At 43.6% G+C, this 26638-nt stretch overlaps 1 protein-coding gene across 3 annotated transcripts in view; it reads left to right on the forward strand.

Moving 5' to 3' along the window:
* Positions 1-26638, forward strand: part of DOCK2 (dedicator of cytokinesis 2) — a 452311-nt gene that overhangs the window by 95039 nt on the left and 330634 nt on the right. For all 3 annotated transcript variants that reach the window (XM_055555142.1, XM_055555143.1, XM_055555144.1), the window contains exon 23: positions 19460-19568. In XM_055555142.1, the coding sequence (XP_055411117.1) occupies positions 19460-19568 (109 nt within the window). The remainder of the gene's footprint in view (positions 1-19459; positions 19569-26638) is intronic.

Consider the following 26638-nt stretch of genomic DNA (forward strand, 5'->3'; position numbering starts at 1 on the left):
TTCTATTTTTCATTCATTCAGTAAACATTTTTGAGTCTTACTACTTGGAAGTTCTATGCTAGGATACTGTGGTAAACAAGACAGATGTAGCCCTGCCCCCATGCTTCCCTTGTATAATACCATGGGAGATAAAAAATAAATAAAAAAATAAACATCAAGTCACTGCAAACCATGATAAATGCTGGTAAGGGAATTAAATAAGTAGTTGAGATAGGTGGTCCAGCAGTGCAGTAAATGATTCCAATAACTGCTTGTATATTGTGGGCCAATGGCCTAAGCTCTGTGACTTAGTTTCCTCATCTAAAATTGGGATTACCTCCCAGTGCTATTGTGAGGATTCTGATGAAGTGACATTTACACTGAGATGTGAAGGATGAGGATAGTCCAGCCACACAGGGATGGAAGGAAGAGTCCTTAAGGGAGGGAGAGTCTGAGCAAGTGAGCTTGGATGAGAAAGCATTTCAAAGAGTTGTCCTTTTTTTTCCAGAAAGTTAGAGAAGACTTGGACTTCCAGGTGATGTGGTAAAGAATCTGCCTGCCAGTGCAGGAGATATGGGTTTGATCCCTGGGTGGGGTAGGTCCTCTGGAGTAGGAAACGGCAAGCCACTCCAATATTCTCGCCTGGAAAACTTCATGGACAGAGGTGCCTGGCAGGCTGCAGTCCACATGAGAGCAAAATGTCAGACACAATTGAATATTCTCATGGGCACAGACAGGCAAGACTAGTGTGGCCGAAGCATTGGGAGTACAGGGGAGATTAGGAGAAAGATGAATCTGAAGGGAGAGGCAGAGCCTACCTCGCGAAGTTCATTCTAAGTGTCTTCCGAAGCCCTCAAAAGGCGTTTAACTGAAGGTGCTTGCGTGGGGTAGCGAGCTCACACTGGAGGGAGAGTGCCCTGCCGTTGCACTTGTGTCCTGTGCCTCGTGAGTGGGTTGGGGGCAGCTGCCTGGTCTAATGCTGAGGGGGGCACTGAGCCTGAGTGTAGAGCTAGCTGTAGAGGGAGCTGCGACTGTCCAGTGCCAGCTGAGATGGGCAGCTCCGTGGAAAGTGACAGAATTGCTAATCCCTGAGTTAATTACACAACCCAGGATAGGCGTAAAGGACTCTGAGTACCAGCAGAGTGCTTATAGTTCTACAAAGCATTTGTGTCTTAGATTATAGTAATTCCATATTTAAAATTGAAACACGTGTGTTTCATAAACCCCCACAACGCTTTTTGGTTACCTCCTGCAAGATTCAAAGACATAGACTACCCATATTTGATTGGGTGAGGGAACACACAGCCTATACGACCTCACTTTGAGGAATCCCTTCAGATTTGTTTGTTTCCGTATATCATCTCTGCTGAGCGTTATTGTTCTACAATCACAACATTTACTATTTTTTTAATGCCATATATGTTTTAGCAACCATGAATTATTGGTTGGAGTTTTGGACAAGTTTTTAAAAATATATGGTCACCGCTCAATGATCTGTTAATATAAGGGTCTAGAGACCCGTATTACCTTAGGCTGCACATAGTGTCAGTCACTTGATTTGAGCGTCGGATGCTGATATGCATTCTTGTCTACAGGTGAAATTGTCCTCAGAAGAACATTTTTCCAAATCACAGTTTGCTAAGCTAAATAGTATCATTAATTGTTATTTCCTGATTTCCTACCAGATGGGCATTCTGGAGGGAGGGCAGAGCTGCCAGTCTTGGGTACCTTAGGGGTGATAAAATGAAGAGCCTCTCCACAATCAAATGTATTTTGTGAACAAGCCGTAGATGGTAACATTCTTTTTTTTTTTTTTAATTTTATTTTATTTTTAAACTTTACATAATTGTATTAGTTTTGCCAAATATCAAAATGAATCCGCCACAGGTAGACATGTGTTCCTAAGTCAACAGTTCAGAATATCCCAGGTAGCATGAGCCACAGCCTTTTATATTGCTAACCTCTCTCTCTTCCTTTCTCCCCTTGATGTTTATAGCATAGAACTCTTTTGTATCACTTATATTTCTCAGACCCTTTGGAGGTCCTCAGTGCTCATTTTGGCCCGGTCTTCCTTTAACTCAACTCCCTCTCCCTCAGTGACTGAATTCAAACCTATTTCTTCAGCTATAGAGTCTGTGCAGATCACACAGAGATCCAGCTTGACCTCCTCACCAAGTTCCAGATCTGTGTATCTGATAGTTTACTTGATATATTTTGTATTTCAAAGGCAACCGAAGTCAGCATAGCCAGAACCTATCTCATGACGTCCCTTCTCACTGACCAGTAGCTCAGCATGTTGTTTGAGGTGGACAAATGGGATTTTTTGACAGTTCTTGTTTTGTGGGCCTTCTCCCCCATATAATCTACAATCAAATCCCAAACTTTTCCCCTCTTAAATGTCTCTCAAATTCATCCACATCTTTCCATCTTCACTACCAACTTCCTGTTTACAGCTCTCGTCACCTCACGCCTGGATCACCGTGATAGCGCACCCCAGGGATCCTGCTGCTTCCATCCGTGCCCTCGTAGAGTCTGATTGCTGTTGAGCCCTTTGAATTTGCTAAGTGGACAATTATAGTATCTGTAAATATAGAAAGCTTTGTTTCTCTCTTTCTAATTCTTTTTCTCCTTATCTTACTGCCTTAGCTAGGATTCTAGACCAATGTTGAATAAAAATGGTGATCTATATTATGTATTGGATTTAAAAAATAGATGCCTTTAATCAGTGTAAGGTAGTACCTATTAATAACTTGACAATAATGTTCATCAATATTACATTTTTATTGTGACTGCTGATGTTTTGAACTTATTTGTATCATTTTAGATGTGCTTCTTCCCCAACACTCTGATTTTTCTGTCCTTTTCTTTCTTTCTTTTGAATTGTCTTCAATTTTCTCACTTGCTTTTCCCTTTTAATAGTTTGAAAGTTATACATTTTATATGTAATTCTACTAGTGGCTAGTTAGATATTCTATCATACATATTTAACTTAATAAAAATCTGAAGTTGATATCTTCACAGTCCTTCTGAATAATAAAGGATTTTAAAAGACACTGCCACTTCCTTCTTAAATATTATGCTAGAATTGTGTGATACTTCAGTTTTGCCTTTTTTTCTGGTAATTCCACAGATTAGACATTATTATTGTCTTAAGCAGTCAGTATTTATTCATACGATTGAATGAAAGTCCATCAACACTACTATACTTTAACGGAAAAGTAGTTAAGGTGGCAGACTTCACGCTGTGTTTCTTATCACAGTGGAGATAACTTATCACTTCTCCTGTCATCTTTGATCTTCCATATGTTTTTCTTCTCCTTCAGGTAAATCTTTTATATTAATCAGAAGAAAGTTTATTGGTAGAGTCTCTGACTTTATTCTGAAACTGGGGAGGAAGTTTCCCTGGACGTAGACCTCTAGTTCTCTTTTCCACTGTGATTGCTCTAAGGGTTCCCTCTCAGTCTTGCTGTTGTTCCTTTATAGGCATTTGTTGCTTTTCTCTCCAGTGGCTTTTAAGATCATCTCTTTTTCATTGATATTCTGTATTTCTCAGTGTTATACTTTGGAATGAGTTTGTTTATGCAACTAGAAATTAGTTTTCTTGGATCTGGAGTTTGGTATTTTTAATACCAATTTTAAAGCATTTCTCATTCATCATTCTTTTCAAGTTTTGTATTTTCCCCATATATCCTATTATCTCTCTGAAGTATCAGCTAATGTATGTTAGACTTCTTATTCTCCATGTCTCATAAACTCTCATATTTTCTATCTTTTTGGTTTTAGGGATTCATCGTGGTTAATTTCTTTGAACTTATTTTCCAGCCCACCAGTTTTACTCTTTAACAACATCTAATATACTGTTTGATTCATTGAATGAAATTTTTTATTTTAATCATTATATTATTTATTTTCAGAAATTCCATAGGATTCTTATTCAAATATAATTTTTAAAGTTTTGTTTCTTGATCATATTTCAAGCATTCTTTCTATATTTTGAACATATTAAATATGAGAGTTGATATTCTTTGTTGGATAATTCCAATAGGGAGAGTGTTTGTGAGGCTAATTCTGCTGTTTGTGTTTTGGGTGACCATGATTCCTTGTGCATTTTATTGTCATTATTATTTTTTTTAAGATTTTTTTTAATGAAAACCATTTAAAAAGTCTTTATTGAATTTGTTGCAATATTGCTTGTGTTTTCTTTCTTTATCTTTTTTCCTGATTTTATTTATTTATTCTTTAAATTGAAGGATCATTGCTTTACCGAATTGTGTTGTTTTCTGCCAAATATCAAAATGAATCAGCCATAGGTACATATATGTCCCCTCCCTCTTGACCCTCCCTCCCATCTCCCTCCCCATCCCACTCCTGTAGGTTGTTACAGAGCTCCTGTTTGAGTTCCCTGAGTCACACAGTAAATTCCCATTGGCTATCTATTTTACTTATAGTAGTGTAAGTTTCCGTGTTACTCTCTCCATACATCCCACCCTCTCCTTCCTACGCGCTCCCGCGTGCATAAGCCTGTTCTCTATGTCTGTTTCTCCACTGCGGCCCTGCAAATAAATTCATTGGTAGAGTCTTTCTAGATTCCATATGTATGCATTAATATATGATATTTATCTTTCTCTTTCTGACTTATTTCACTCTGTATAATAGGCTCTAGGTTCATCTACCTCATTATAACTGACTGTTTTAATTTTTTGGCCACGAGGCATGTAGGATCCTAGCTCCCTGACTAGGTATCAGACCCACACATCCTGCATTGGAAAGTAAAGTCTTCAACACTGCACCACCAGGGAAGTCCCTGTTATTATTTTTTTAACTTTATTTCCCTTTCAACTTTGTTAGTTGTTAGGTATTTTTAGCCTTGAATTAAAGTTTTTATTTTTTTCCGAAGAAAATAAAAATTCCTTTCCATGATTTACTTGGGAGACACTAACAACCAGAGACTTCTTTAAGTCAAAATTTCTCCTTGACAATCCAAGTGAGGCATGTGAATTTGGAAAAAACACAACCACAAATAAACAAAGTCCAGGTGAGGACTGGAGTTGTGTTTTCCTTCTCTACCAAATACCAAGTTTCCTTACTGTTTTTTTCCATGCAGTAGATTTATTTCTCACCCTTCTTTATAGGAAGGTGTGGCAACGTGGGACATCAGCTTATTGCTGGGGTCTCCAATATGTAGGCTCCAGGACTGATGTCATTCCTTTCTTCCTCGAGCAGCCATCCGCACAGGAGTTTAAAGAAACTAGGGTTGAGCCAGTGCCTCAGAGGCAGAAGCTGGCTTCATTGCTCTGTGAGTGTGTTCCTCCTCTGTGGGTTCTGTACTTTGTCAACAGTTCATGGCCTCATTTTAGAAATCCAGCTCTGGTAGTCGTTTTCACTGAGAGGCTCTCCACGGCACTGTCTCCGCTACAATGCCAAACGTGGAGGAGATCCTTTAATGCCACTGCAGCCAGAATGATCTTCCCACATTTCAGGTCCCATGGAGGTGCTCACCTTCTCAAAATCCTCCAATTTCTTCTCATTGCTCTCAGGATGAAGGCAAAACTTCACACGACCTGGGAAGGTCTGTAGGTCTGGTCTCTGGCTGCCTCCCAGCCTCGCTTCACCCAGCTTACCCAGATTCTCTCCACTCTGGATTCAGGGTCCCCCACTCGGTTCTTCTGACTCACTCAGCTCCCTTCTGCTGCAGGGCCTGTATGCCTGCTTTCCTGGGGATGGAATGCCCCTTCTCCCTTTCTCCTCATTTTCTCTCATTCTCATTTCCTGGGTCACCTCAAGCATTACTCTCTCAGGGAACCTCTCCCTGTCCTTCTCTGGGCCAAATCTCTTCATATTCTCATTGTCCATGCATTTGTTTTCAAGTATGTACCACAAACATGCACCTATTATATGATGATCGCTATACTATCAAGGAATTTGAAAAGAGAAATAAAAATTGACACCCAAATGCCTATCACAGCTTCCATTTTACATATTTGGGTATTGATTTTTGTTTCCTTTTATAGATTCCTTGACAGCATTATTGGTATATAGTAGGAGCTCAACTAATATTTATTAGTTGAATACGTTTTCTAATACCTGCTCAAGCCAAGTAAAAGTTTTCCTTCTGAGTTTCAGGGACTCCATTGCTTTTTTAGTTTCCCCTCCCTCCTCCTTCATGGCTTGCTTCCTGGAGTGACTGATGCGTTCTGCTCCAGGTTCTAGGCCAGACATGCACAGCTGTGTCAGCAGGGTAGCCCTGGGTTTTAAAGGTCACCTGTGTAGATCAGAGCCCCTCTTCTGTGATCAGCATTTTCCTCCTCCTGGTATGATTTAATGTAATAATCTAGTGGCTCCTCCATTGTAATAAATGTTCGAAGGCAGCCTCTCCTAAACCCTGGAAGCCAGCAGACAGCATGTTGAAGGCCCTGCCTGGGCGCCTTGGTCTGCTGCACGCACTGCATGTCTTGCTTCTCTGAATCTGAATTTTTGCCATTTTCCCCCATTTTGGAGGCATCCGTGGGGCAGAAGGAATGTGTGCCTTATTATTAATTCACAGGTCGTTTCAGGCCTGGAAATCTAAAGCCAGTAAAAAGGTTTTCAGTACATGGGTATCTGTCAACTTTTCCCCCCCAAGCCTACAGCTTCTAAAAGGCCTGTAACTCAGCATTTATTCTTCCCTACATTCAGCACCAAAACATTTTATACCTGTCTCAGGCATGCTGGGCAATAAAACCTGGTTCTTCTTTTTAAGCCCTTGACTTAAAAATGAACGTTTCCATCTTGTTGAAAAATTAGTCTTGTGATCAAGGTTTGGTTTGCATTAGCAATTAAGTGTTTACCCAACAAATATTTATTGAATAGCCACTAGACCACTCTGCTAAGCACTGGAAATATGACAGTGAATGATGGAGACACATGGGATTTTTACTCTAGGTGGGAAGGGATGTGGCGAATGTGAAATTAAGAGAGGTTGTGTGTATGAGATGCCTTGAGAGCATGTAACAGTCAAATCATATCATGAGGTCATGGAGGTGTTCTGGAGGAAGTGCTGTCCAAGCTGTGACCTGAGTGATGAGTAGGACCTGGCAGGTAAAGAGAAAGCTGACAGGAGGTCCCTGAGACAGTAGAGATTCAGCTCAATTGAGCTGTGGAAAGGCAGAGTGGCTGGAATTCAGTGGTGGAGGCATTAGAGTAGCAGAAGATTGCCTAGAAGGACAGTAAGGGACAGCCCTTGATGATCGTTGAAAGTCAGGCCCTCGTATCTGGACAATATTCTGAGGGAAATAGGGAGCATGGCATTTGTGTTTTTAGAGTGGTCCCTCTGACCATTGTGTAGAAAATGGATTGAAAGGGATTAAGAGTGAAGGAAGGGAGGTGGTTCAGAAACCTCTACAAATGAGAGATAATGGGGACTTGGATGAAAATGGTGCTGGTGAAGATGAAGCATAGTAAATGGCCTTGGTGGCAATAGTTAACAATATTGTATCACAGCGGTTCCCAGCCTTCTGGCCATGGGTAGTGCTCATCTGTGGCCTATTAGGAACTGGGCCACAGAGCAGGAGGTGAGTGGTGGGTGAAAATTAAATCATTCCACCTCCCAGTCCAAGGGAAAATTGTCTTCCATAAAACCGATCCCTTTTTGGTGACAAAAAGGTTGGGGACTGCTGTTGTATTATATACTTGAAAGAGCAGACTTTACATGTTCTCAGCACACACACACAATTCTGTGGTTATGAACGTGCTGACCAACCTGATTGTGGCAGTTCTTCTACAACATATACCTGTATCAAGTTATCACATGCTATACCTTGAACTTACACAGTTGTATACGTTAATTATACTCAATAAATACAGAAAATGGCACTTGGTGCCCGGCCGATCCTCAGGCTCTTGAAGACCCACCCCTACCTACTCCAGGCCCTGACTTGGGCACCGACATGGCCCTGGCATGTGGGGGGCCTTGGCAGTGTGAGCAGGCTTGGTCTTAGATGATTGTCATACCCCATCCTGACTCTTTGACAGTAGATGCCAGTTAGGAGTCCTCGAGGTTTCCCTCAATGGTCGTGTGGTCTCCTTAGAGGTAAGGGACCCAGTGCTGGAGTGAAGTGAGCTGTGAAGGTCTCTGGCTTAGAGCTCAGTCCAGGGACTCAGGCAGCAGCTCTTTCTGCCACCCTGCCCTCTCCTGGCACCTTGCCCGGCCCTCAGCCTTCCTACCACTCAGATGAGGTCCCCAAGAACGCGAACCTTGGAGTGTTTAGACTTGATACCTCCTCAGGTATTCTCAGATTTCAAAACAGAGTTTTACTGCACATGCATTTTTAAAACCAGCACCATTAGTAAAGAAAATGTTAAAAATTCTATTTAACTCTACACACCAAATGTCAAGGCTCTTCGTGGAACAAGAGCAGGGGTTAGTCTTGTTAATCAAGGGTTAATCTGGGGTTAATCATACTTCTCTGGAAGCCACAGACCGAACGGGCAAAGTTCAGACGGTTTGGGCATGATCAGCATTTAGAGTAATTCTGACCTGACATTTCTCAGGCCAGTGTCCCTCTGGCTTCAGTCCAGGCTGTAAACCAGGAAGTAGGTTGGAAATCACCGTCTTGATCTCATGACCATGAAGGGACATCTGCCTCCAGGCATGTGGCCTGGAGCTGCCTCTCCCGCTCCAGCACCAGTTCCCAGGGTGAGAAGGCGAGACTTCAGGAAAGACTCTGGGGAAAAGGTTTGTCAGAGAAGGCGATGGCACCCCACTCCAGTACTCTTGCCTGGAAAATCCATGGACGGAGGAGCCTGGTGCGCTGAAGTCCATGGGTTCTCTTAAGAGTCGGACACGACTGAGCGACTTCACTTTCACTTTTCACTTCCATGCATTGGAGAAGGAGATGGCAACCCACTCCAGTGTTCTTGCCTGGAGAATCCCAGGGACGGGGGAGCCTGGTGGGCTGCCGTCTATGGGGTCGCACAGAGTCGGACACGACTGAAGTGACGTAGCAACAGCAGCAGCAGCAACAATAGAAAGGAACTGGAAGCCCAGAAACATTCACTCGCCCTCCCCACCCACAAAGAGTAGATAGCTCTTCTTAAATTAAAAATGATACTTCAGTTCAGTTCAGTTAAGTCACTCAGTGGTATCCGACTCTTTGCGACCCCATGAATCACAGCACGCCAGGCCTCCCTGTTCATCACCATCTCCCGGAGTTCACTCAAACTCACGTCCATTGAGTCAGTGATGCCATCCAGCCATCTCATCCTCTGTCATCCCCTTCTCCTCCTGCCCCCAATCCCTCCCAGCATCAGAGTCTTTTCCAATGAGTCAACTCTTCGCATGAGGTGGCCAAAGTATTGGAGTTTCAGCTTTAGCATCAGTCCTTCCAAAGAAAACCCAGGACTGATCTCCTTTAGAATGGACTGGTTGGATCTCCTTGCAGTCCAAGGGACTCTCAAGAGTCTTCTCCAGCACCACAGTTCAAAAGCATCAATTCTTCGGCGCTCAGCTTTCTTCACAGTCCAACTCTCACATCCATACATGACCACAGGAAAAACCATAGCCTTGACTAGATGGACCTTTGTTGGCAAAGTAATGTCTCTGCTTTTGAATATGCTATCTAGGTTGGTCATAACTTTCCTTCCAAGGAGTAAGCACTTATAAAACCAGAATATAATATAAAAATGTATAAAGGGATTGTTGATATACAGAATTCCTTTTCTAAGAGGTAATGAAATGATCAGCTTAATGTATAGACTTTATAAGCATGTGTGTGTGTGCACATGTGTATAATCATTATGCAACTTATTCTTTTTTCCTGTTATGACCTAGAGAATAGTAAGCTTAGTAAAATAATTCAGAGAAAGACAAATACTATATGTTATCACTTATATATAGAGTGTAAAAAATAATACAAGTGAATATATCTGCAAGACAGATTCACAGACATAGAAAACAAACTTATGGTTACCTAAGGGAGGGGGGGTAGGGGAGGACAAGTTAGGGATATGGCATTAACAGATACAACTATTACATATAAAACAGATAAGCAGAAAGGTTATACTACTGTATAGCACAGGGAATTATACCCATTGTCTTGTAATAATCTCTAATGGAGTATAATCTGCAAAAAATACTGAATCATTATGTTGTACATCTAACATAATATTGTAGCTCAACTACATTTTAATCAAATTTTGAAAAAAGGTATCGAGAACACTTCCCGGGTCATTAAGAAACTAAAGAAAGATATGGTAAGAGAAGCAGTCAAGACCTAATTTCTTTTTAGTACCAAAACTTTTTAGATCAACTTGGCCTGAGAGAAAGAGCTGGAAGAACTTTGCTGAGTATTAGCTTCTCTTTCAAGTAAATGATGTAATTTATATTTTTCTCTATATGTCTTGAAACCATGGAAAATTGTGTGTGTGTGTATGTGTTTATTTCTATCCTTAGAAACATTGTTTTGGGAACACTCAATTTCTAATTATATTGAGGGAAAAGACCCTGAACACCATTTTCCATGCTAATGGAGAAATTTACCTAAGTGCAGACTGATGCAGCTATGTTCTTCCTGCCAAATTACGTAAAGGCTGCAGCTCCTCTCAGCAGAATGAAGGATGACACAGGGTGCACATCACACTCTATTCGTAGCTTAGAGTTCTTTTGAAGGCTTTTGCCTGCATTTTATTACCTACTTACTATTAATTTATTATACAGGGTTGCCATATTTTAAAAGTAAAGTGAATGTTTTAGATGGATTGGTTTTCTTTCATTTCTTCCATATTGTTGACTTCTTTTTTTTTTTTAATGTAGGCTGTTTATGCTTCTACCTGAGGCAGTTTTTCTTCAGTGATTGCATTAATTTGTGTGCATCCACTCTAGACATTTTTCAAAACAGGATCCCCTCATGTTGAGCTTGTCTTTTATTCCCTCTTATCTACAAATCATTCTTCCCCTGGGGTGATTTACAGAAAGAAGCCTGTTTAGTGAAACTTCTTTGCAGTTTGCCTTAAGGGGCAGTCCCTTCTCAAACGTCAGATTCTGGAGAAGTAACAGCTCTAGTAGACAGAATTTTGTCCATGACAAAAGGATTAGCACCAGGAACCGGTCTGAGAATTTTGTCCATGACAAAAGGATTAGCACCAGGAACCGGTCTGAGCCTTGCCTATGGACAGCTGGTTATATTCAGCTCAATCAAGTCTGCATGAAATACTCTGGCCACCAGAGCTGCTTGAGAGTTCACACTGGCTACTTTGTGATAAACCCTAGCCCTTCTCCTAGCCGTTCCTTTAGAGTTATCCTAGCCTTTCCTTATAGAGTTCCTTTCTAATTATCCTAGCCCTTCCTTACAGAGTTCCTTTCTAACACAGCTTTTTTCTTTCTCTTCTGAGAATAACTCCTTACATTTCAACTTTTGGTACGCTTAGAACAAAATTTTTTCTCTGGTCAGTGTTGAGCTGGATGACTCACTCCAGGCTCATCACACAAAAATTCCATGTCTTAATCTGCAGTTTGTGATTCAGTTCAGATCCATAGACTTTGGTGGTAAGAGAGGGGGTGGTGACGCTGGTGATGACCATGTGGGGAAGAGCAGGATAAGAGAGAGGAGCATCTCTTCATGATCCCTTTTCAGCTCTATTGCTTTGATTTAAGTGTGACTGCTGAGTGCACTGAAGGGTTTCTTTCTATAAGTACGATCAATAAATGCAAGGATGATTTTCAGATAGACTCAGCCACTGGTTTGGCTACAGTTTTTCTTTATCCCAGATTGCGGGGGAGTGGAGAGAGAGAGACAAAGAGACAGAGACTGAGGTAGGTAGGTTCTAATTCTAGAGGGCTGTGAATTTTTCAGAGTAATTACTCTTCGGAAACTATGAATGGCTTAATGGTTGTTTTTGTAGAGTCACTAATTTACACCTCCTGCAATAGATTGAATTACTGGCTCAGGGGTAGGAACATCAGTTAGGTAAGCTTGGATTTAGAGCTTGAACAGAAAAAGGTTAGAGCCAGCCATCTAACTTCCCTAGACAGCCCCAGAACTCATCCTAGGGGTGAATGATGCTATCCTGTCTACTGTGACTTATTCCAGTTCCCGGAAACCTGCTATTACTTGGCTCTGTTCCTGGAGGCAGTATTACCTAGAGGTTGTGTGGCGTGCGTGCTCAGTTGTGTCCAACTCTTTGCAACCCAGTGGACTGTAGCCCACCAGGTTCCTCTGTACATGGGATTTTCCAGGCAAGAATACTGGAGTGGATTGCCATTTTCTTCTCCAAGGGATCTTCCCAACCTGCATCTACTGTGTCTCCTGCATTGGCAGCCAGATTCTTTACCACTAGCGCCACCTGGAAAGCCCAATGCCTAGTGGTTAAAGGAGTGAAATTTGGATCCAGGCACTCTTGGGCTCAAATTCTGACTCTGCCGTTTACGAGCTGAGTTAGTAAGAGTGTCTGGTGCATAGTGAATGCTTAATAAATGGTAGCTATTGTCAGCATTAGTTGTCTTAGTGGAAAAAGTAATAATAATAAAGGTAGTGTAGCAGAAGTTGACTGTTAATACCATCCTTAAGATGCCGTTTAGGTACATGGCATTTCTGTATAGCCACATTGAATGTGTTAAGGTTTAAGGGGCAGGGTGCTGAGGACTGAGAGGGCCTCTGGCAGGTGGCTCACTGGGGTCAGTGTCCGCTGGAGCCCATTCTCCCTCCTCAGCTTCCATTTCCCTGTTCATGCCTCTTTAATTTTTTTCTTTCTCCTATGTAAGATGTAGATAATAATAACCTCTGTCAAATTAGCTAATCCATGCAAAAAAATGAGCACAGTGCCTGACCTTTAGGAATCACTCAAGAGACATTAAACTTTTATTGTTCAGTTTTTCTCACTATACAGCAATTCATTATTTACCTATTGGTTGGCCTCATGACTTCTTAGGGATAGAGACTGAGTCTTACTCTGTTTATCTCCATCGCAGTGCCTGGCACATAGTAGGGGCTCAAAATCCAGCAGTTGCTTTTAGGAAGTTTCTGGCTTCTTCCTTCTATGGCTTTAGATAGCAAAAAGGAGTGGTTCCAGAAGAAAACGGTGGTAGTCCATAACCATAGCTAGTATTAACTGTGTACTAGGCACTCTGTTAATTGCTTTACATGTTTTATTTTAAGGTAGGGCAACTGTGTGGGGCTAGTCCCATTTTACTAATGAGAACACTGAACCTTCTAGAAATGAAGACGTTTAGCCGAGATCGCCCACTTGGTCAGTTGCAGAGCAGGGGTTGGAAAGCACGCAGTCTCACTAAAGTGTCTCTGTTGCTTCCCAGAGGTGGGCAGGAAGCCAGGAGGATGCCAGGGAATGTGGCTCAGACGAGCGGGAAGTGGCTGAGGCACAAGGTACAGCAATGAAAAGGGGCCAGGGCCCAGGAAACCCTCCACCCTGGATTCCAGCTTGAATCTTCCTCCTGGCTTTCTGCAGACTGAGGGCGCCTTGGTTCAGCTCTGCTTCCCTGGGTTGCTGGCCTGAGGTTGGCATCCCCACTTTCGGCTGAGGCTTTAGGTACCTGCGTGGAGGAGGTGGTGCAGAGCATTGTACGCACCATATGGGGCCCTATTTGCATTGAGTGAGCGCTCAGCTGTGCACAGTGTCTCCTTAATGAATCACATGCCAGTCAAGCAGCACTATATTTATCTAAGCCCTGGGAGCCGAGTGCCTGCTGTGATTGGACTCACATGCCCCAGAACAGCGCCTCACAGGTTGTTCCAGTTTTTCTTGTGGTCAGGGCCTTCGGGCCCTTCAATAATTTGTTCCCTGGCAGAATCAGCTAGGTGTTCTGAAGCCAGAAAAAATGTTTCCCTCCTGAAGGAAGGATATATACAGCGAACAAGTGCTAAAGAAGGACCTTGAAACTACATCTCCTGTGCCCTTGACTTCAAGGCTACATTCAAACCTTGCAGACAGATGAGGCATTATTTTTCTTTTCTCTTCGCGTTTCTCAGGAGAGGACCCACAGTCCGGAATGTGCCCTGCCCCTGCATCCCCGTCAGTTTAATTTATTCCATATAATCTAAAACCTTTATGCATTTTTCCTTACTCTTTCTAAGAAATACTCTGTTTATATGTACTCAGATCAGAGAGCTTGCCAATGTGCTCAGAAATCAACAACAGGAATTAGTGATATTAACATTTATTAAATGCCAGCTACAATACTAAGCACTTGAGAGACATCTCATTTTTTTTTCACCTCAAAATAATCCTTTCAGTGGGCATCATGTCTCTGTTTTATCAACAAGAATGGTTAAGTTTCAGAGATATAATTTGTCTGAGGCTACACAGCCAGTCTATGCAGGAGTCTAGCTAGACAGCAAAGTTCTTTACTAAATAGTTTTTTACTTCCTTTCTTCTTCCCAACTGTAGTCATTTTCTTCAACTGTTCTTCCCATTCCCACCAAATAAAAGCGCAGGCTTCAAAATTCACACACACACACACAGACAGGACTGATAAGACTGCGACAATCTGGCTTAATGGTGTAGCCACTGTGAGGCACAGCCGTTTGTGGTTTTCTCAGGGTGTGTGCCCAGAAGTGGGATTGCTGGGTCATGTGGTAGTTTTCTTCCTAGCTTTTAAAGGAACCTCCATACTGTTCTCCATGGTGGCTGTATCAATTTAGATTCCCACCAACAGTGCAAGAGGGTTCCATTTTCTCCACACCCTCTCCAGCATCTATTGTTTGTAGATTTTTTGATGATGGCCTTTCTGACTGGTGTGAGGTGGTACCTCATTGCAGTTTTGATTTACATTTCTCTAATAATGAGTGATGTTGAGTATCTTTTCATGTGTTTGTTAGACATCTGCTCTGCATGACTTCTTTGGAGAAATATCTGTTTAGGTTTTCCTCCCACCCAAATGTTCGTTGCAGCGCTATTCACAATAGCCAGGACATGGAAGCAGCCTAGATGTTCATGGACAGATGAATGGGTAAAGAAGGGTGGTACATATATACAATGGAATACCACTCAGCCATAAAAAGGAATACATTTGAGTCAGTTCTAGTGCGGTAGATGAACCTAGAGTCTGTTATATAGAGTAAAGTAAGTCAGAAAGAGAAAAACGAATTTTATATATTAATGCATATATATGGAATCTAGAAAAATGGTACTGATGAACCTCTTTGCAGGGCAGGAAAAGAGACACAGACATAGAGAACAGACTTTGGACACAATGGAGGAAGGAAAGGGTTGGATGAATTGAGAGAAGAGCACTGAACCGTATACATTACCATATGTAAAGCAGATAGCCAGTGGGAAGTTTCTGTGTGAAGCAGGGAGCGCAGCTGGTGCTCTGTGACAGCCTGGAGGGGTGGGATGGTGGGGGGTGGGGGAGAGGTTAGAGGGAAGGAACGTACATATATCTGTGGCTGATTCACATTGTTGTATGGCAGAAGCCAACCCTATTGTAAAGCAATGATCCTCCACGTAAAAATAAATTTTAAAAAATGCAAGCCATTTCTTCACAGGATTGTTTCTTATCCTTTGTAAAACTTTGGCACCTGTAGATTGTATTTCCACTCAATGGAATATGGTATTAAGGTGCTTAACCTGTAAGGTGAATAGCAGGGAGCAGCCCAGATTCCCATGGAGGCAGGTGCCCCAGTCTTGGCCTTGTGAGATCTGTGCCATCTCTGCTGTGTGTTAGAGTCTCAGAGCGTGGAAAGAGAAGAACGCTGAGTTCTGGGTCTAGCCCTGCCACTGGTGCAGCCTGTGACCTAGAGCAGATCACATCTGTTCTGCTGGTAGAAACTAAACTCAGTTTCCCACAAAGCTGAAATCTGAGTAGAAGGCCTTGACTTGGTCTTACAACCTACAAGTCTGTTTGCCTTCCCACCTTAGTCAGGGACATTTACAAGGTGGTGGCAAAGCAGAGGCTCCGCCCACTCAGGCCCTCAGTCTCGTCATCTGCACAGTAGGAAGCGTGGGCCTGGTGCTCACTGGCCTCCCCAGCAGCTCTTGGTTTAGAACTCCAGGGAGCTGCAGGCAGATGCCTCCCTCACCCTACAGAGTTCTGACCAGAGAGGAGTTTCACTGAACCCAGCCAGGGCTAATCTAAGTGAAAAAGGGAGTTATTGGAAGAATAGTTGTGCAGCTCATAAAATCCAAAATGTGTTAAATAACTAGACACAGGGATGCCGGGAATCAGGGCACCCTCAAATACCTCTTCAGCGAGAGTTCATGAACTTTCCCCCTTGAACACTGCCTGGGATGACTCCCAACACAGCCCATTTCTGTGATTTTCTGTTAAAAATCATGAATTCTGTCATGGACTAGTCAGTTGTGGGAGGGGGTGTTGGGGTGGACAGGGTCAACCAGCAGCAGGAAGCTGCTGGAGGCCATTGTTGTTGGCAGTACAAACGGTGGGATGCCCCCACACACGTGCACCCAGAAGCATACAAATATGCATGCCTTACAGAGAAAGGCCATATATAGTAGATAATGATGTAAATCATGATGTGTTCACCATGGACAGCCACATCTGGGTGTTAAATGTGGGAGGAAGACACCATAGACCAGTAACAGAAATTACAATGTCAGTTATTAAATGTTTTCAGGCAGCGCTGGTTAGAGGAAAGAGTAAGGGGTTTCAAAGCAAAAGCCTTGAGGGAGGGGCCATCCATTAGGTTAGCTTTGCTGCTGCTGCTGCTGCTGCTGCTGCTAAGTTGCTTCAGTCATGTCTGACTCTGTGCGACCCCATAGATGGCAGCCCACCAGGCTCCCCTGTCCCTGGGATTCTCCAGGCAAGAACACTGGAGTGGGTTGCTATTTCCTTCTCCAATGCATGAAAGTGAAAAGTCAAAGTGAAGTCATTCAGTCGTGTCTGACTCTTCGGGACCCTATGGACTACAGCCTACCAGGCTCCTCCGTCCATGGGATTTTCCAGGCAAGAGTACTAGAGTGGGGTGCCATCACCTTTTCCAAGCTTAGCTTTAGGCACAAAGAAAATCTCACAGTACTATCTCACAAGGAAAGTACCACCACTGTGAATTAGGATCCTCCCTTCCTTCCTGCCACGCTTCTCAGACGGTGCTAGTGGTAAAGAACCCATCTGTTAGTGCAGGAGATATAAAAGACCCAGGCTGTATCCCTGGGTTGGGAAGATACCCTGCAGGAAGGCATGGCAACCCACTCCAGTATTCTTGCCTGGAGAATCCCATGAACAGAGGAGCCTGGTGAGCAGTGGCCCATATGGTCACAAAGAGTTTGAAATGACTGAAGTGACTTAGCACGCACGCACTTCCTTCCTGCCAGACCCTGTCTCATCTTTTCCACTTTGATGGGATTTGGGCAGTGTGCAATCCATTGAGAGTTTATGTCTTTATTTGTACAATACTCCTATTCCAACAATTAACAACAGCTAACACTTAACCAGGACTCAGCAAGTGCCCAGCAGGTCACGTGTGTGTGAGCTGGGCTCCTCATGGTCCTTGGACACAGTGCTGGCACAGCCTGCATTTGTAGGTGAGAAACTGAGGCTTACAGGAGTTAAGGCTGGTGGTGAGGCACCCAGTCCAGTGGTGGACAAAGTGATGGAGCGGCCAGGCCCAGGAGCCTATGGCCAGGTCTGGATTCTGGCCCCTGCACTTCTGGCATGGAGTCCTTGGGCATGCTGCTGAGTCACTGATCTGTAAAGTGGGGATAAGGATGGGTCCCTTACCGTAGTGTGGGGCGGGGGTGTATGATTTAACACAGGCAGTGCCTGGAGGCAGAGTCGTGCTCCGTTACGTTTGCTGTTACTAACTAATCAGTTAGTCCTGGGCAGATTAGAGATTGGAACCCAGGCTGACTGACTCCAAAACACGTCCTCCATGGCAGAACCTGTCTGGTTCAGGCCTGAGAGGTGCAGTAGAGGGGGAAAGGGGAGAGGAGGAGGAAGAGGCAGGGGAGGGGCGAGGGAGCGTGGAGGAGGGGGGCCTCAGAACTCCGGGTTTCTCTCAGCCTTGTCGCTATGACCTTGAACTAGATACCTAGAAAGTCAGCAGCAGTTTCTGGATCCCTGTACTGGATTGAAGCATTGTGGCTTCCCCTTAAGCTTCTTACTTCAGGAGGCTTTAGGAAGGGGCTACTTGGGAACAAAGAAGAGAAGAGACAGAGAGAGTGACTAAGAAGAGAGATGAAGTCAGAGAGAGAGAGAGAAAAGCAGATAAACATTCAGACTGACAGAGAGTTAGTGAATGACACCCAGAAGAAGAGAAGCATAGACACCCACTTTGAGACGAGAAAGGAAGGAGAGCAGGAGCTTAAAGAAAAGCAAGTGAGAGGCTGGGCGAGGTGAGCAGAGACAGAGCAGAGGCGGCGGTGCTGCCCAGCCTGCGACTGCGGGAGGGGCAGACCCTGCAGTGCGTCGGTGCTCCACCTGAGCAAGGCACCTCCTGGGCAGCGGGCAGCCCAGGGCTGGGCCGTGGAGGGCTGTGACAGGAGGCCTCTTTATCTGAGTGCGAGACAGGAGCGCTCTGCTCTGTGTCTTGCCCAGGATGCCACAGATTGGGTGCAGATTTTTCACCAGTTGGTGATAAAGGCTTGTTTGGAGAGGCCTTGGGCTGAACAACATACCAAGGTTGGGCCACAAGGGTGCTGAGACTCGGGGGCCTAAAGACTGATTTTACACCAGGGGATGGTTTCTATAAAAAGTCACCTGTATACATTAGACAGACTTTGAGAATCTCTGCAAGGATATCCAGCCTTTGTGCTCATGCTCAGTCGCTTAAGTCATGTCTGCGTCTTTGCCAGACCATGGACTGTAGTCCGCCAGGCTCCTCTGTCCATGGAATTCTCCAGGCAACAATGCTGCAGTGGGTTGCTGTGATCCAGGGATGGATCCCCCGCCTCCTGCATTGCAGGATCCATCCTTAATAATTACCAGTTTTACAGTAGGATTGATGAGGAATCTCACTTCATAAGTAATGCATTTTTTTAAAAACAATATCAATGTAGGGACTTTATAATCAGAGGAACAAAAGTTTTAAATTAGGTCCTCAGTACACTCCTGAAATGAGAGGGCAGGGAGAATGACATCCCCTGACATACAGCAGGTATGACCGTGTTCATCCCACAAGTGGGCAGTGGCTAAGGGGAAGGGCAGAATGTTTGAAAATATTTCTCCTTGATGCTTCCAAAATACTTTGAAAACCTGATGACAAGTTTCCCTCTGATTCTTCAAGAAGGATGAAATTATTAATGTCCCTTCAGCTTGGACAAGTTTCATTCCTTTGAGATTCTTCAGGGTTTAAATAAAAGGCAGGCGGGGGATGATTTATTATGTCGAGTCAGTTGAATGGTACCTGTTGTGTTTATGGACCTGGGTTTCCCCTGAGAGGATCATGCAAGCAGCCACTGCTGAACCAGCCCCCGCCCCTTAAGTCCAGGTCTCCACCCCTTTCTCAGTTTCAAATCAAGTTTGTAGCTGGCACACTCTTTCAAAGGTATTGCTTTTTGGTTTGAGAAATGATTCAGATGTGTCTTCTTTCAGGCTTTACGAAGGCAAGGAACAGATGGAGTTTGAAGAATCCATGAGACGGCTCTTTGAATCCATCAACAACTTGATGAAAAGTCAATATAAAACAACCATCCTTTTGCAGGTTGGTTTACACTACAAAAGAAAAAAAAATCTGCCTTTTCCCTTGGTCATCTGATAGAAAACAGCACGGTGAGATAATGACTACTTTTGCTTGAATGGGCACAGCCCTGTGTTAATTGAAGGCCGGGGCTGGCCTCGTGGTATAAGGTATAAGGATGAACACCAAGGGCTCCTCGGGACAGCAGAACGCTTATTTGTTTGTTTCCCATGAAAGTAGCAGTGCTTCTTCCTAAATAACTCTGAAGCTTTTGCTCCCTGGAAGGAAATAGGTCAAACCTGATCCATTTTTAGTGGTGAGAATAGTTAAGGTGTCAGTCTCTGAACCTGTCCACTTTTTAATCTCAACACTGTAAACTCAGATCCCCTTTGGGGTTGAGAGTCTCCTTAATAAACGAGATACTTTGGAGAGAACGGGACCTCTGATTTAGTGGTTCATGATACATATCTACAAGCTCTGTAAATCTTTGAGAAACCTTTGTTTGAGAAAGAGTTTGGCAGCCAAGAGACTGAGTGAAGAGACTGTTGAGGTTGACCTTCATAACTATCACGGCACTAATTCACAAGTGCCTCATGAGTTGTGAAGAAGAAAACTCGAGCACAATTGATCTAAACCAATGAGTCAATGCACACGACTTCCCCTTCTTTTGATAAGATATCTTTTTACTTGCTAACTTAAATGCCTGCTAGCTAGCTATGCCTGGCGTTGCCCGGCCTCTGGTTAGAATGAGTGAGGTACTGGTGTTCGGCTAGAATGCAGGTGAGGATGCAAAAGCAGAAGTCTTTCTGGGCGTGTCTGTTGCTGACATGATGGGTTCCAAACTTTGCAGTGAAATCACATGAGGATCTTGAATGCACTCTGAGGACTAATTACCACCAGCATACCTCCTAGTGGAATTGGTATGGAGTGTGACCAGGGAAAAGGGAGTTTGAAAGTCTCCCCATTTGATTTTCATATGAAGCGGAGTGTGGGAATCACTCTGCTAATGTGATGGCTTCCTTTGATTTAATGAATGTTGGGAACTTCTGTGTGTGAGTGAGAGAGTGTGTGTGTGTGTGTAGAGAGGAGCTTTGTCTTGTTCATCATTATATCCTCAGCATAAAAAGTCCTAGTATATAGTTGATACTTGATAAATATCTGTGGAATGAATAATCCTCAGAATAGGTGTTAAGATCTCTGTTTCATAGATATGGAAATTGAAGGGCTCCTATCTGCTAAGGGGTGTAGCTGGGATTCAGATCTCTTCCTGCCTGGCTCTAAGGACCATGTTCTGAACTGCTACAGTATACTGTTGTTTACACTACACATTTAGTACCTACTGGGGATACGGGGCTTCCCAGGTGGCGTTAAGGATAAAGAACCTGTCTGCCAATTCAGGAGACATAAGAGAGGCAGGTTCTGTCCCTGGGTTGAGAAGATCCCTTGGAGTAGGAAATGGCAACCCTCTCCAGTTTTCTTGCCTGGGAAATCCCATGGATAGAGGAGCCTGGCAGGCTACAGTCCATGGGGTCTGTAGAGGCTATTGCATTGCATCAAGTCTGAAATAGGCTCCAGGGAAGCTGAAATGTGAGGGACAGAGGAGCTGGTTGGCGGGGAGGAGAAAGGAGTCGATGCCCCAGAGAGGTAGAGGTGCCCAGAGAGAGACTATGTGACCTTGCGAAAAACGGGAATAAGGCATCCCACAGCCGACCTTTCCAATTTCAGCACCGATTTCCCTGTGATGAACTACCTGCATTTGGGGGGAAGGAATAAAGGGAATGCAAAGGCAGGGAAAGAAAGGAGAAAAAGGAAGCTAAAAGATGAGCCAGTGAGAATGTCTGATTCTGAGAGGACCTGGGTCAACAAAATGTTTCCTTTTGATCAAGCTGTCTGATTTAATGCTGGATTTAACCTCTCAAGGTCTCTTGTTTCCTCATCTATAAAACTTTAGTGTCTGGGTGAAGATCAGATAAACATTGTTTGCAAAAGAGCCAATTATAAAATACTATGCAAATGCAGAGAGCTAATAGGATTATTATGTCTTTGGCATGAGTCTTTCTACCCAGGTTTTGATTGTCTGGGTAGCTGTGTTAGAAAATGGCCTATGTTCCCTGGGATCTGGGCCAGGTTATGCTGGTTTCTCCTTATAGACTTCCACCCCAAGAGCCATGAAAAGGGATTTTGCCTTTTTAAAAATTTACTCTAAGGGCCAAAGTTAGCTTCTAGGATGAAATCGATGATGTTTTCTGTCTTTTCCTATGGTTGTTGAAAAGTTGTCAAAGAAGAATATAAAGTCATATTCAAGTATGAAGAGCAATACCATCTGAAAAAACCAAATGCTCTTTTAGGGTATGAGGAGAGAGGGGTCAAGGTCATATGATGTCAGCAAACCTCGCACAAGGGGTCTTCTGCAGACTTTGATATTCACTACTGGAGAGAGAGCTTTGGAAGCAAGCCAGAGAGATCTGAGTGGGAAATGGAGCATCCACACTTGGGCACGTAGCACTGGGCAAATGATTTCAGTCTCCTGGGCTTCAATTACCCTTTTATAAAATGGGAAGCCTAATGTCTGTCTAATTTAGAGGATTATTAAGAGGATTAAAGTAATGCATGTAAAGCATGGTGGGTAAAGCCTGTTACATAGTTCAATTTAAATAATTTTTAGTCATGTATATCTCTTCCTCCTTTCAGTTCAGTTCAGTTCAGTTGTCAGTCGCGTCCAACTCTCTGCGACCCCATGAATCACAGCATGCCAGGCCCCCCTGTCCATCACCAACTCCCGGAGTTCACTCAAACTCATGAGGGCATTTTCAACAGAGTGGAATCTGGAAGGGAATATTTGTGTTTCTAACCTTGTCACGTGAAGTCAAGCAGTTTTAGGACATCCAGTTATTCTGTTAGATCAAGAAACAGATATAAATTTCAAGGAGGATAAGCTTACAAGAACTGACTCTATAAAAAATAAAAAAAGGAAGGCAAAGTTTTGCCAGTGAAATAGGACAGCATGACTGGAGTCTTGATTCTGAGCCTGCATGGGGTAGAGTAGGAAAGAGTGCTGTGATCTATTAGTAATGTCTGCCATAAGTTTTGGGTGAGAGCATGGAGAACGCCAATGATTGACACTCCCATTCAAACCTTACACTTCCAGCTGGGTAGTGGCTTAGGTGGAAGCCCTAATTCATGCCTGCCTGAGTTCAGAGTTAAGTCCATCTGATTTAGTCTCAGTTTTGCCCATGTGAATTCTTGGACCCAAGCTAGTTATTTCTCATGTCTGAGGCTCATCTGGCTTTTCTGAATTGCCTTCTCTGGTTTTCCTTATTGTTCAGAGATGGCATGGCAGTATCTCACATGAAACTATGGGGAATTTAAAGCCAGGCATCCAAAGAGAGTAGAAAGAGCGTTAAAAACATCTGTCACTGATTGAGTATCAGGCATGAACCAAGCTTTCACATGCAGCGTTTTCAGTCCTGCCAGAGGTCTGCAAGGAGTCACTGTCTTCATTGTCCATGGAGGCTCATAAAGTTAAATAATTCATCCTAAAGTGTACCTATCCATGATGGTAGAGCTAGGATTTCAATCCACCCAGGTCTTCTAATGCCAAAGTTAATATTCTCTAATGCACAAAGCATGGGTATGGTCAGGGCTTTCTGGAATGGGTGGTATGCTCAGAAGTCGCCATGTGTGCCAGCCCTGTGATTGTTGATAAAGCTGATGGTGGGGTGAGACGGTCAGCATCTGACACTTGTGAGCTGGATGCAGCTCAAATGTGAGTCATGGCCATTTGGTGACGTTGTGTAGATCCGTTTGACCCACTGTCCTTTAGACTGTGATTCTTCATCGTTCTCCAATTTGATGGTACGAGTGGAAATATATAAGCAACTCATAATTACAGAGCCTGCTCCCTTGGCTGCTCTGATTGTCACACATGCTAATATAGCCACTAGAGCATCCAGGAAGCAGAGACCTCTGCCTTTTATGTCTCCAGAACCTGAAACAGTAACTGTCACTTAAATAGCTTTCAGCTGGCACAAGAATGAATACTCGCTTCCAGTATTTTATGTTTTAGCATTTATTATGTGTGACACATTGAGCTAAAAGCTTTACATATACTGTTAGCCCATTTGATTTTTTTTTTTTAATAACAAACACCTTATTAGGCAACTACTCTTCTTATCTGTACTTTACAGATGAGGAAATGGAGGCTTAGGGAGATTGAGTAACTTAATCACAGTTAAGAAGTAGCAGGTTACTTGAATCTGGGTTGTATAGTCCAGAGCTTGAGTTCCTAATCACCGAGCAAAGTAAGGTTTCATTAACGAATTGAATCTTTTGGCAAAATGCTAGGTGGTTAAGCAATAAGCTCCATAAACAGCAGTACAGATGGGCAGATGTCTGGTCTGTAGTCACAAATTCGAGCTATTAAGGAGGCCTCTTTCTTTCCTCCCTTTTCATTGGTAACTGTTGTAAAATATCCAAGAGTCTGAAGCAAGGGAAGAATGTGATTCATTCTTGGGACGTGGACTGAAGGCTGCATGCTGAGCCCGCGGTGGGAGGAGAAATGAGACTCAAGTGTATTAGCAAGAGCTGGAGTTTCCCCTCTGCTTGTTAATGATTGGAATGCTGTCCCCTTTCCACCATCTACTGCATACTTAGAGGTGATGTTTGGGAATGTGGGATGTATGGAGGATAGGTGAAATTTTGTTCCAAAGGGGCTGCTGGAGTTATACTGATCACTCACATTTTTCATTCAGTCATCACATCAACCTTATAAAGTAGGTGACTTTATTCCCTTCAATCTCCTGATGAAACTGGAGCATAGAGAGTTAATTTTCCCAAGGACAGGCAGATGAAAGAGACCCACTTGGATCTGAACTTGGCCTCTTCCACCAGTCATTTTAAACACTGAGCTCTCTTGCCTCCTGCTAGGCTTCAGGGGCCAGCACAATTCTGGGTTACAGAAAGCGTGGAGACATGTGTCTCCCAGAACCTGTTGGTCCCTCATCCCTTGCCTTGATGATAATTCCCAGGATTACCAGCTCTGGTGAAGTCCATCTGAAAGACAGGGGTGAATGTCTGGGGAGAGTAGATGTATTTTCCTCAGGGACAGCTCAGCATCTCTAGGAAGACTGCTTCTTCTGGTCAGCTATGTTGAATCCCTGTGGCTATGTCTGTCCAGTTTCCAGGGACCTTGACTGTCCATCATTTGACTAAAATAAAAGGATTGTAAATTGGTGGGATGGGAATATTGTCAGAGCTCTTGAATGAGGAAGACATCTAGTGTTCTTGTATAACTTTGCATCATTGCAAGATACATTCTTTTGCACTAGAAGTCTGTCTGCTGGCACCGATACTGTGCAATCTTACTCTGTGAAGGAGAGGGAGACAAAGAGAGACAGACCAAGACAGCGAGAAAGAGAAAGACAGAGGGGGTGGGCAAGAGAGAGAATGATAGATGAGGAGTCTGGAAACAGAAGAGAAATCCACTTTGAGTTTGAGGGAGTGCAGCAGTGTGGTTCTGATTTTTGCTGTTATTCCTAAACATTTGCTGTGTGCTCACAGCCCAGGATTATCAGCTCTGGTGAAATCCTTCTGGATAGCAATCATCACAAGTGTTCTCCTACGACTCCTCTTGGGACAGTAAAGTCACTACTGCTTGACTGGGGTCTGGCTCTCTTCTTGAGTGCTGTACCTGGCTTCTGGCAGAGGGACTTGGAACTGATGATTCATCTGGGAAATTCACTTGGAGCCATATTACAAACTAATTACTGATCTGGAAAATGTTTTCCTGGTGGCCTTTCTTGCAACCCTCATGTATGTGGTGAGAAGGACGCTTGAGGCTTTTCAGAAAAAATGATATCTTCTTTCAAAAGCCATCCTCTTAGGGCTTCCCTGATGGCTTGGTGGTAAAGAATCCACCTGCCAATGCAGGAGACACAGGTTTGATCCCTAATCGGAGAAGATCCCCCATGTCTCAGAGCAACTAAGCCCATGTGCCGGAACTAATAAGCCTGTGCTCTAGAGCCTGGGAGCCACAACTACCAAAGCCCTCACACCCTAGAGCCCGTGCTCTGCTCCCAACAAGAGAAGCCACCGCAATGAGAAGCCCGAGCAGGGGTGGCCACCTCCGACTTGCTGCAACTAGGGAAAAGCCCTGGCAGCAGTGAAGATGCAGCACAGCCAAAATACACACATACATTTAAAAAAGTTATCCTCTTAATGGGGAGACTTTTCTTCATCTACTTCCTCCCTGAGTTCGGCTTTGTCTCCTCTGTTAGAACTTCCCCAATTGCCAAGATGGAAGTTTTCCTAAAGCAGAATAGGCAATAGCACAGCATACTGGCTAGAAGCCAGTTGGGAAGAATCAGGTACGTATCTTTGCTGTGTGGCTTATTGAAAGTGCAAGTTGCTCAGTTGTGTCCGACTCTTTGCAACTCCATGGACTATACAGTCCATGGAATTCTCCAGGCCAGAATACTGGAGTGGGTAGCCTTTCTTGCCAACCCAGGGATTGAACCCATGTCTCCCACATTGCAGGCAGATTCTTTACCAGCTGAGCCACCAGGGAAGCCCAAGAATACTGTAGTGGGTAGCCTGTCCCTTCTCCAGTGGATCTTGCTGACCCAGGAATCTAACCGGGGTCTCCTGCACTGCGGGCAGATGCTTTACCAGCTGAGCTATCAGGGTGTGGCTTATTAGCTGTATGTATTCTGGCAAGTTATTTTACCTCTCTAGTGGAATGACAGTATCTATTCCTAGAGTAGTTGTAAAAATGAAGTGATATCATGCTAGGATAAAGTTTCCACTAATGGCTTGCTACTTTGATTAATATATATTAATCCAAATATATATTCATAAACATGTATATATATATGCATACATACATGCATAAGAATACCTGTGTTGTGTTTTTCTTATATATTATATATGATATAAAGATATATACTATGAGATGGGGTTTCCCTGGTGGATCAAACAGCAAAGAATCCACCTGCAGTGTGGGAGATCTGAGTTCGATCTCTGGGTCGGGAAGATCCCCTGGAGAAGGGAATGGCTACCCACTCTAGTATTCTTGCCTGGAGAATTCCAAGGACAGA

The sequence above is a fragment of the Bubalus kerabau genome, chromosome 18 (genome assembly GCF_029407905.1).
Source record: "Bubalus kerabau isolate K-KA32 ecotype Philippines breed swamp buffalo chromosome 18, PCC_UOA_SB_1v2, whole genome shotgun sequence".
Classification (NCBI taxonomy): domain Eukaryota; kingdom Metazoa; phylum Chordata; class Mammalia; order Artiodactyla; family Bovidae; genus Bubalus; species Bubalus kerabau.